The sequence below is a fragment of the Fulmarus glacialis genome, unplaced genomic scaffold (genome assembly GCF_000690835.1).
Source record: "Fulmarus glacialis isolate BGI_N327 unplaced genomic scaffold, ASM69083v1 scaffold31177, whole genome shotgun sequence".
In the NCBI taxonomy this organism is placed as follows: domain Eukaryota; kingdom Metazoa; phylum Chordata; class Aves; order Procellariiformes; family Procellariidae; genus Fulmarus; species Fulmarus glacialis.
This window is the reverse complement of record NW_009221803.1, coordinates 1-11,547: the sequence shown is the minus strand read 5'-3', so window position 1 is coordinate 11,547 and position 11,547 is coordinate 1. Positions and strand designations below refer to the sequence as shown.

The 11,547-nt window shown below is 38.0% G+C and overlaps 1 protein-coding gene across 1 annotated transcript; it reads left to right on the top strand.

Annotated features, from left to right (window-relative positions):
- Positions 1-500: 500 nt before the first annotated feature.
- On the top strand, positions 501-10,627 carry LOC104071168 (NXPE family member 3-like; the record flags this gene model as incomplete). The annotated part of the gene is made up of 4 exons (XM_009581238.1): positions 501-593; positions 6,842-7,602; positions 9,609-9,682; positions 10,545-10,627. Coding segments are annotated over exons 1-4 (1,011 nt in total), but the record flags the coding sequence as incomplete, so codon positions are not given.
- Positions 10,628-11,547: the final 920 nt, after the last annotated feature.

Sequence of the window (11,547 nt, the reverse complement as noted above, 5' to 3'; positions counted from 1 at the left end):
TCTGCTAAAAGTCTTGGGCTCATGATGGCTGGAGGGTGGTAACGTGGCCTAATGGATAAATACGGTGCTTGTTGTTTGTTTTGGTGTTTTGGTTGCCAGAAAGAAGTCTTGCACTTTTCTTTTGCCTTTTTTTGTATCAAATGCAGGTGAGACTGGCTTTATGATAAGGTTTTGCCTTGACATGCCCAAGAGAATTAAGTAACATAATAGATAGTACTGTTCAGATTAATGCCACAAAAATCTGTCTTGACTAAACGGTTCTATTGTACCAGTTGTTGCCGCGCGAAGTTCTGCCATTTATGTGCTTTCAGTGTTAAACTCAACTTTACTTCTAATAATGTTTTGGGGACTTAATATAATTTTTGTAAATACATTTGCAGGAATGAAGTGGAAGTCAACTGAATTCTCTTGTGCACTACTGAGACGAAATGACATTCATGTTTGTGGTGAATGGAAGTCATGGCAGCGTCTAACATGGGAGGGAGAGACATGAATGGACAATGTGGCGTGACTCCTTCAGATTGCAAATCTTCTGCCTGCTTATGGCAGTGCTGGCTATTGTGGTGCTGGTCCATAATTTTTTTCAGTTAGAGGTAAGTGGAGCCTGTTTCTTCTCCAAGAGGGCTTGAGCAACATTATTCGTCTTTGAGGGTAAGGTTAGAATTGTGACTGACAGCATTTAGCTACAACTTGGAATCACAGAAAATTCAGACTGGAATGGATGTCTGGAGGTCTAAAATTACAAGTGGCACAGGATCAGTAACTAAAGAATGAATGTTTGTTACCTATTCCAGTACTAGTGGAGACATTAAATAAAAACTGCAGATGCTGAATTCAAAGGAAGCAGGGGTGTTTTTTTATGGATTGCAGCAAAGCTGCAGGAGTCCTTGCAGTAAGACTGTGTAGCTGCTAAAAGCATATATTCAAAAAGTCTGCATGAATTCATGGAAGAAAAATCCATTAGGGGATACTAAATCTTAAAAATGTCAACCCTAGCGTTTAATAAGTCTGTAAGCCATAAAGTGCTAGAAACTGGATTAAGTCTTCAGGAGGAAGTATCACAACATGTTGGCCTTTTCCCACATACCTGCTGTTGGAAACTACTGGAAATCAAAATACTGTGTTTGATGGACCTTTGGTTTGAGTTAGCATGATCATTTTTATGTAACATATAAGGTAGCTTTTCTTTTGTTGTCTCTTGCTGTGTTTTTTTTGGCCTACGATGTTGCACGAAGAATAGCTTTGGTATTTTGAATCTTAGACTATTTTCTTTCTTTTTTTGAATTACGTTTCTTAGAGAAAAGGGCTCTGGCAGAGCTTCGAGAGTGAAATGAAAAATGCAGTATGGGTGTTCACTTTCTGCTTTTTCTTGCCACTATTCATGATAAGTATCTACGTGGCTTTGTTGACCTTTGCATATCTGGTATTCCAAACTCAGTTAAGTATTGTGTTGCTGGTAAATCTGTACGCCATAACATGCAACTCTAACCCCTTTTGTTGTCTTGACTTTTCTGAATGGACCTGCTCTGGTATTTGTCTCTGTCTTTAGCGTAGCTTTCCAGGCAGTCTCATATAGGTATCTATGCTGATTCTTTTCAGTCAGAGATCAAAGCCAGAAAAAGTCTTAGAAAGCTTTTACAGAATATCTGTAACCAAATACGTTCAGGCTTTGGAAGGACGGCTTATTCTTGGTTGCTGTTGAAAACGTGTTTGTAAATGCGTCAGATATGCTTCTCATCCCCAAATCATCTAATCTAGCTGGCTAAAGCTAAAGAGCTAAGGCAATATATATATAGCCCCCAGCTAGCCTCCCTTAGCCTCCCTGCTTTTTCTCTTTAGGATTTTATACTTCTTCATGTTGGAATCTTCCCTCTTGAATTCTGAAGCTACTAATGATACCCTCTCAACAGTCCTACCCATGTCAGAATTTCACTTTTCTTACCCTGTAGCAAAAAAAAAAAAAAAAAAAAAATCAAGCTGTCCACAAAACAGTTGATAGCCTGCTTATTGTTTAATTTGCTTTTTAGTATGGAGTAACTCCTCCCTTGAGGTCCACAGCTGACCGCTGCATTATAGTACCAGAGGAAATGTTTTTGGTTTTTTTTTTTTTTTTTTTTTTTTTTTGCAAACACAGGCAGACAGATAAAATGTTCAATAATTTTCCCCGAAGTATCAGGTTGTTGCCGAGGAGCAACATCATGCCTTTAGGATACACGAGAATTTGTATATATGTACCAATTGCCTTTAGAGCGAGAGAACCACTTCAGGATTGGTTGTGAGCATTCTTTTATTTAAAAGCACTTAGAAAAGAGAATGTGTGGGGAGAGGGGAAGTTTCTTGCAAGGATGAAGGAATGGTATGTGGCATCAAACAGCTGAAACTTAACAAAAGAAATATGTAACAAAGTTTTTTATTCTTGCTGCTAATTGCAGGTGCCTACAGAAGATAACTGCATCATCTTATTCGGATTATTGCTGGAACATTTGTCTGTCAGGTGTTGGCTTTTTAGGACTGGCTTTGACATTTAGAGTAACTTAGCATGCCTACTCAGTGCTGAGAGACAGTAAAGACAGTGAACTGATCTCATGCCTGCCTTAAACAACAAATACGGATAAACTACCTGGAGTGTAAAATTACTGAAAATAAGATTACTGACCTGTTCAGTTTCAAATATTGTCTGCTGCATAAATTAAGACTCCCTATTGGGCGAACTGGAACATTTTTTTTCGCCTCCTTGCCTGTCACCCGGGAATCTCCTGTGATGTTTCCTGCTCTAATGTTAGTGATATATGCAAGTTTACAGCAATTGTTCTGAATGTACTAGGCCAGGATAAGAGTTACAGCTGGTGGAAGATATTGGGCTTTGAGATGGCGTTCCACCATTTCAGCAGCAGTTGAAATGCTCAACATTTTTTATCAACCACCAACATTATTGCATTTAACTGAGGACAAGTGTTCATTGCAGGTCTAGCCAAGTACCCTGTGACCCTTCTGGAATATCTGTGAGAGCATGATTGCCTGGGGCTATATGTTATATCTAATTTTTCCTTAGTTGGCAGTGAGAATGCTAAAAGCTGAGTAGTTGAGCTGAAACTTGCATTAGTTCTTCTGAAAATACAGCTTCCTTTTTTACTTTTTATGACATCTTTCATGCACGAGGAACTGCTTGTGGATTTGTTTGTGCTTAATTGACATGTAATCCATTCTGTCCTGCCTGCGTTACTTGGCAGACATCCATTAAATTACTTTGCAATCACATTTGGGTTCTGGTTAACTTCAGAATGCAGCAAATAAAAAATAATAATGAAAAAAGCCCAAGCAAAAAAACAACAAGACCTCCCCTCTCCCCAAACTAAAAAAACCCCACCAAAACCCAAACCCAACAAAGAAACAAACAAAAACCCCCCTTGGGAATTGCATTCAAAAATCAAGACACCTTGAATGCAGTATATATGGAAATAAGCAAAGCAGGGCAAGTGTTATTCAATGTGGAGATTGTATTAAAAACTAAAAGAATCTGTGTCATAAGATAAAGGAAGAGGACTCTTGAGAAATCTTGAGAAATGTTCTTTATCTGCCCGACTTAAAGAAATTTTATTCTATTTTGGCTGCTAACTAGAGTAGAGAGCCTGCGGTTCTGCATGGGCTCACTATGACTTCTTAACACACAGCAGCCAGAGAGATTTGGAAATGCCAGTGAAAGAGAGGGTAGGGAATGGAGTGGGGACAGACTAAGCTACTAATCTGCCTCAGGACAAGCCATGTGTATCCATAGGGATAGGAGAGCTCGAGCACTTGTTTGGAAATGAGCCTGGGAAGCAGTTAAGTAAGGAAGATGGCTTGGAAAGCTTTTCTATTCCAGTCAAGGATCTTCGGTATATTGACTCTGAAGCTTTCCCTGCCTTAACTGGAAAGTGGAATCTCTGTAACATTTTCTCCTGTGAATAGCATACATGATGTAGTTTACTTCCACACGTAAGCTTCTAATTCTGCAATAATACATGGTCCTGTGTGGGCTTGGGAGAGGGCTGTAAAGATGAACAAGGATGTTACAGAAAGAATGGTCCTTCAGGATGTTGAAGAAGCTCTGGTTTTACCTTCACAGAGATTTTTTTTTTTTCCCCCCCTTGAAGATTGACTGAGGAAATGTTCGTGGTATGATCTATTCTGCATAATGGGTCATAATCTGGAGATATTGGAGTTGAAATGACAGTGCTTGTCCAGGACCTCAGATGCATACAAGTGAAGAGCTTTGGCCTGGGTGCTTTGCTAAAAAGGCTGTATAGGTGGACTATGTTCTCTGCCCTGTTTTCTGAATGTATGAGTTTGTTGGCTTGGTGTTCTGTGCACCCTTTTCCCCTGGAAGATATAGGTAGGCCCTTGGAAAGACTTCAGAAAGGCTAGCTGGGCCATGAATGACATCTTCTACATCTCTGACAGAAAGACTGGGTTAAAAACCCTGAAGAAATTTATAGAAGGTTAAAAATAATGGTAGGTCTGGTTTTAAGGCCTTCTTAGATAGCCATCTCTCTTTTTCATTTGAAAGGATTTTTTTTTTCCCTGCCCCCTCCTCCCCCTTGAAGTACCAACCATTGAAGAAACAACTGAAATATAGAAACTTTCTCTTGAGAGCTTACACTGAACACAAGAATTAATCAAACAGAAGTATTCTCCCTCTCCACCCCTCCTTAGGAAAATGCTTAAATATTTTTGGTGACTGAGACATGGTTACCGGCTTGTTGGATGCATCAAAATATATAGCTAACTTTTAAAAATATTTCCATGCAGTATTTTCTGTGTTATGTATATGCATGAGCAAGTGAAAGGAAGAAGTTGTGAAGGTATCCAAAAATAGAAACTTGTCTTAATTCAAGAACGCATGTAGGCAAGTTTTAAAGTAGAACTGTGCCTGAGATTCATTCTCAGCTTTGCCTGAAATTTACTGGATTAATAAAAGTAACGTGCAGTGATACATTTGCATTTTTGCCTGCTGTGATGGAAAATAGAAATAATTACGAATTACCTCAGATGGCCTTTAGGGAAAATTTGTTAAATCTGGGGTGGAAAAGTACAGCAGAAGCAAAAGCTTCTATTGTGATAATAACATTTTGTGTATCTCTGGGTACTTGTCAATTTACATTTTATAGTTAAAATGTAACAATTTACAATTTCAGATTTTGTCGTTAACATGGACATCAAACAGAGAAGATTCTGTGTATCCATCCTACATCCTAGTGTGCTCATTATCCTCTTAAGCTGATCAAAACCAACTTCTTGCGTAACAGGCTGCAAAAGCCTGTGTGTTTCTATTTCTTGTTAGGTTTACCTTTCTTCTAAAAAAGTATATTGAATCTCTATGTTTTTCAAATTACTTTAATATACTGGCAAATTCAAATAAAATGTAGCGGGGAGGAACCACTTAGTATATACATGTACCCTAGGTGATATTTCAATGGACTAAGACAGGTTTATAATAATAAATAAGGCTTTAATGTAAGTGCTGAGAATTTTAGTACATTACTGAGCAGTTAATTACGGAGGAAGTAATCGGAAAACATTAGGATATTGGTAAGCACAATGATCTTTAAAAAAATTTCAAATAGTGTAGTTTTAATTTTTCAGCAATATTTCAAATCTAAACTAGCATGTTCTCTGATGCCATGTGAATGGTACATTGTATAATTTTAATCTTTGCTTGAAAGACAATTTGATGTATTTTGCTTCTCTATGAATACGAGTATGGATAAGTTCTACTGTATACACCTGATAATTAAGTACTCATTAACTGCTGATTTTGTGCATATTTGAGGTGTAAGTTTGGATTTGCTAATTAGGAATCTCACAGGTAACTCTGGAGTCTTAGATTGTGCTATTTTTTAAGTTCCCCTAATGCAAACCTGCAAAATTGTGCAATGTCATGAAGAAGATGGTATCTCTGCAGCCATTTGCATAAAAATGCAGTTTTGGACACTGATCTCCAGTCACAGCAGAAACCCCTGCTCTTCGTCTAGCATTGTATTCAACTATTTTAATTTTTAAACTCTTGTGTGGATTAGGAGATGCTCTGGTTGTGTTTCATTTGGCTCTAGAAGAAGCTGTATATAGATTTTAAAATCTTAAAAATAAACAAACAAATATTTTTTTTTTTCCTGTTTAGTCCTAGCTTGTCCTAGACTATTTTACTTGCCCACCAGTTCATGAATTCATTGCCCCTGAAGCATTCCTTTCTTTTATTCCATTTCTTTTAATCTGTACATTACAGGGAAACCCACATTTCAGATAATTAGATAAGAAACAATGTGAGTGTGACCAGATAAATGACCACAGCTGCTAAATGCAGCAGACTTCTCTAGAAGGCATGTGCAGGGGGTGCATCAGTTTCATCTGCAGTGTAATGTCTCAAAGAAACCCTATTTCCTTGCGTTATACTGGGCAGCTGTTAGACCTCATTGTGCTCAAAGACTACAATGTTACTACGGTAAGAAAATTAAACATGAGTTACAATTTACTATTTAATCATATGACCTTTTGTAATTTTTTTCATACTGCTGATATTTACAGAATACACTGGTAGCCAAAATACTGCCACAGAAAACATTGGTTTGTTTATATAAAAGCCTCTTTGCCAGAGCAGGGTAACCACAGGTTGCCCACCCGTTTCCTTAGAAAGCCCATGGTCAAAGTAATAGATTTGTGTCTTCTAGTAAAGTTGTTTCATTTGGTCAGCTTCAAAGCTCTGTAAAGCAAAGCCCAGTTCTTGGGATCATCTCCTGACAAAGCATCCGTTATTCATAGTGTTTCATTTAATAGCACAGTTTCAGGTAATCTTTTTCCTCCCCAGCACCTGGATGATGACACAGTTTCAGGATCAAATTGGATAACAGAAAACGATGTCCAGCGTTCTCTATCACAGACAACCAAAACTACCAGGAAGCCTTACTGTGGTTATAAGCAGCAGATTTTGTCCAAAAGAGAACAAGAGGAACAGGAATCGTTGCTTGCTGCAATACAGTGGCCAAAACCCTCTGATGGCAAAATTGCCTTTGTACAAAGCACTGATCCTGCACGTAGTGACTTTGTGATTGTGAAACCCAGCGGGTTCTTCAAGGTGGGTGATCAGTTAGAGGTGCTTGTTCGTACGAAGGATTTCCAGGGAAAACCCAAGCGGTATGGCGGAGACTATCTACAGGCACGAATTCACTCTCCTCTGCTGAAAGCTGGAGCAACAGGAAGGATTGTAGATTGCCATAATGGCCTTTACAAAGTCTTCTTTACCTTGCTTTGGCCAGGAGACGTCAAAGTTTCTGTGTCACTTGTCCATCCGAGTGAAGCAATCCAAGTCCTCCTGCGTTTACGAGAAGAAAGGCCAGACAGGGTCTATTTCAAAAGCTCATTCAAGTCTGGGAGGTATTCGGAGACCACTGAGTGCAATCTTTGCTTGCCTGGAGATCTCCCGGTGTGTAACTTCACAGATCTCTACACGGGCGAGCCATGGTTCTGTTACAAGCCTCGAAAACTGTCCTGTGCCAGCCGAATCAGCCATGCCAAGGGTGGATATCAAAAAGGTCTTCTGACACAAGAGGAAAGCCTCTTCTTCCAAAGGTATGTATGTTGTTGAATTTATATATACTCGGTCAAGTAATTTTTTTTTTAAAGATAAGCTCTAGATTATTGGTGAAATACGACAGATTGCCTTAGAGGAGGTGAGTATTGGCAGGAACAGGTGTTTGATGTGAGTTGTGAATATTCCCTTCCCCTCCATTCAGTACAAGAACACAGTAATCTTAAACTAAAGACACTTGGAGTGTAGTTCTCTCTCTATGCTTTGAATAGGTGCATCTTGAACCCTGGTGCACCTGCTAAATTTCACAAGAGCATGCTGTCTAAATCTGGTGGTGGTTTGGGGGACTGTTTCCTTATTTTTTGTTTTCACACCTATGCTTGCAATATCAATAACAATGCTTTGAGATGTGTTTTTGGCCAAGTCTGAACTACCTAAAAAAGGTCCAGGTTTTAGGCTTATTTTTACACAAAATACCAATTGCTTTTATCCTCGGCAAAAGTAATCTTACATGTAATGTAATGTGTTCCTTGTTGCTCAGTATGACTTCCAAATCGTAGGAATAATTTTAAGTCAGTCATGAAGAAAACACCTGGTAGAACAAACTGCTGAGCAATACCTGTGCAAGTGGAAACAATCTGTGCGTGTTATGTAAAGTGTCAAACTAAATTACTTTCACAGTCATCTTTTTCTTCTGCATTCAGCATGTTAAAAAAATATACGTCTCAGTGCATGGGTTAGACGTGATAGATCTGCTTCTGTATATACCCTCAGCTGAAATCAGACAAAGTTAGCTGCTGTGTAGTGTCAGAGTTGTAGTTGTAGGCTACTGCCGTGCTCTCCAGAAAAGGTGTTGAAGGAAAGTGTTTCAGCAGTATGTCCACTTGATGCTTAAATTGGGAAAGATTTTAGAGCAGCTCCAAATAGTTTAATTAGGAAAGTGTGTGTGCCTGGTTGTAAGTGAAGACCAGAAATCAGAAAAAAGTAAATATCAGTGGAATTGTTTTTTGGCTATTCCTTATCAAGTTTCTAAGTGGGTCTTTTGACTTTCTTTGCCTCAGGCAGTTCACCTGTAAAATATGGCTGATATTGATTGGTGATGTTTCCAAATGGGATTGGGACATTTTTTTTTGCTTGTTTTGTTTTGGTTTTTGTTTGTTTCGTTTAGCTCTGAGATCCTTGACTGAAATAGCTTATAGAAATTCCAAATAATTTATTTCTTAAATAGAGAAAAACATTAGACAGGGATTCTCTTTAAAACAGCAACAAAAGACAGAACAAGAGCTTGGTATTAAATCTCTGCATCTGTCACAGCTGTATAATAGTGATATGTGTCCAACACAAAATGATCAGAATTCGTTGATGTCCACAAACAGATACTTGTGAGGTCTCTTGGTGTCCAGGGGGATGAGCTTTGTTTCTGTATTCAGCAAATTGCTGTCCTACTGGAAGACCTTACTGCTGGAGATATCTGAAGTTGGTCAGACGTTGGCTGGTACTGCTGTCTCCCCGAGAGGCAGGACACACCACCGCTAGCCTAGTCTAGCTCTAGCACTGCGGATGGTGGTGGTGCTGGACTGCCGCGAGCTCCGCTATGTACTGCAGAGCAGGCTGTGGGATAAGGGGGGCTGAAAGCGGTGTTGAGCACCTATCGAGAGCTGGGAGCTGCTGCTGCAGCGTACCCTTTCAGTGGTTTGTCTCCTGGCAGTGGTACACGTACGACAACCTGGGAACTTCCCATCTTTGTGGTACATCCCCGAAAGCTTCTTGCAGACCTCTGACAGCTTGATAGCTTTATCTAGATTTGTGTCAGTAAAAGGGTGCGCAAGATTTGTGTCCTAGGGCTATGAAATTTTGAATTCTGACTGAGAACAGTGATAGTGGTCTCAAGGAGATTAATACAGAATGAGTTCAGCTGTAGAGTAAATTTAAAGTAAAAGATTCGTTTTGAGTCCTGTGTGCTTATTTGAAGTGGGTTAAAAAAATGAGAATATTACCTTCAAATTCTACAGCCTTAATACATTATTATTATTAATTTTTGTTCAAGTGATGTGAATATCAAAAGGCCGATACTCTCCAGTGGACCTGATTCAGTGATTGTAAAGCCCAAGTCATTTACAGGTAAAGTGAGCTTTATAAGATTCTTGTTTGTAATCAATAATTAAATTTATAAAAAGAACAACAGGCATGAGGTAATAATTGATTTGTTTATATACAATAGCGTGGAATAGAAATTAACTTTTAAATTTGTATTGAGATGATGAAGGCTTTTGGGTGTTACTGTAATATAAGTTCAGTATTAATAACAAAATTGTCTAAAATTACATACATAAATGGGATTTTTAGCAAAAAATAATTAAAAAAAGAGTTTGTTTTCTTGACAAAAGTGTCTTTTTTCTAGCATTTATTGAGAGATGTAAAATGTCTTACAGTAACTGTTCACCAAACTCTCAAGTTAATCTAGCAAAACCAGCTGTGTGGTGTTTCTTAACTTCTTTCTTTGTTAAGAATTTTGTCTAACAGATTTTGACAATTTGCATTTAAGTATTACTATCATTTTTGTTACCACAGGATGGCAGAACATACAGTTGTGGACCAGAACCTAATTGCTCTGTACCCTGTCTAAAAACAGAACAAAAAGACAGTCCATACTAAGTTAAACTTACAGGTTTTATCTCATTCATACCCATGTGCACGCTTTTTGTGCCTCTAAAAAGTCTGCATAAAGTGTGATACACAGCGAATTACTTCTTAATTGAAAGCTTTTTGGATGTTTTTTCTATAAGGTTGTAGGAGACTTTAGAGGTAGAGTTCTTGACCTGAGCAATAAAGTCTTAACAGAAAACAGCCTACAGGATTTCTTCCTTTTAGTTTCGCTGTTCACTAAAAAAATAGAATGCTGCTGTTAGGCCAGCAGCGTCTTCCCGATCGTTTAGATGACATGTTTTTTGTTGCTTTTTTAATCTTATATATTTCCTTGCAGAAACTGGTGCAAATTTGAGATTCGATTATATCGTCCTTCTTTCAGGAGTTACAGATGATCAAAGCCTGCCTGTGTTTCCTGAGGTTTGATGCTGGGTTAGAAAGGGTTGATAGGAGTAGCACAGTATTCCTCAGGGAAATTCCTTCCAAGAAGAACAGTCTCTGAATAAATAAACTTAATACATTGGTATGATGATCGTGTATGTATGGATTTGTTAGGATTGATGGCACACTTGAATTCTATGTTTTGCTGTTTTTGGTATGTTGCACATACCTTTCTGTTTCAGGGTGAATGTTTATGAAGTTGATTTTTAAAACTTTATTTTTCTGAAATACAAGCTTTTATTTCTGTTCTTGGTTTGTAACTGTTCAGATTGGAGCTTTTACTCTATTCTATAAAATCCAAAAGTAATGTCTTTCTGAATTCTGGAGCAGAACTGGTATGATACTGTACACAGATTTGAAATGCTGGTGTTAGATTTAGTGTGAGGCACCAAAAAGTCCTCATAGTACCATTTTTATGTATATATGTGTAGTCCAAGAATAATTTAAAAGATCAAAAATTGAAATGTTTTTACATCAAAACTTAAGAAACAAATGAACTGAAGTTGTGAATTCACATTATGAATTAGTCTTTAATTACATGACCACATGAAGGGTTTTTTCCTTTTCTTTGTAGGATTCCTGTTTCATACATATTAGATGAGTCAACATTACTAGTTGGTTTTTTTTTCTCTTCCTTCATTGTCCCTGTTGCCTGATTTAAAGAATCATCCAAAGATAAAATTTTCTAATGGATTTTCTGTGGTACTCATGATTATAGTCTTTGTGCTATACAAACATAATAGTAGTTTGCTTTTTACAGTGTCCCTGTGAGGTCAAAGTAGGTTAACATCTGCTAATGCAAGACACAGAGAATGTTGTATAGAAAGAGTGAGACCAAAAATGCCTATTAGGAGTCAGTGTTTAAAGATTAGCACTCTCCTAGAGAAGCTGGTGGCTCA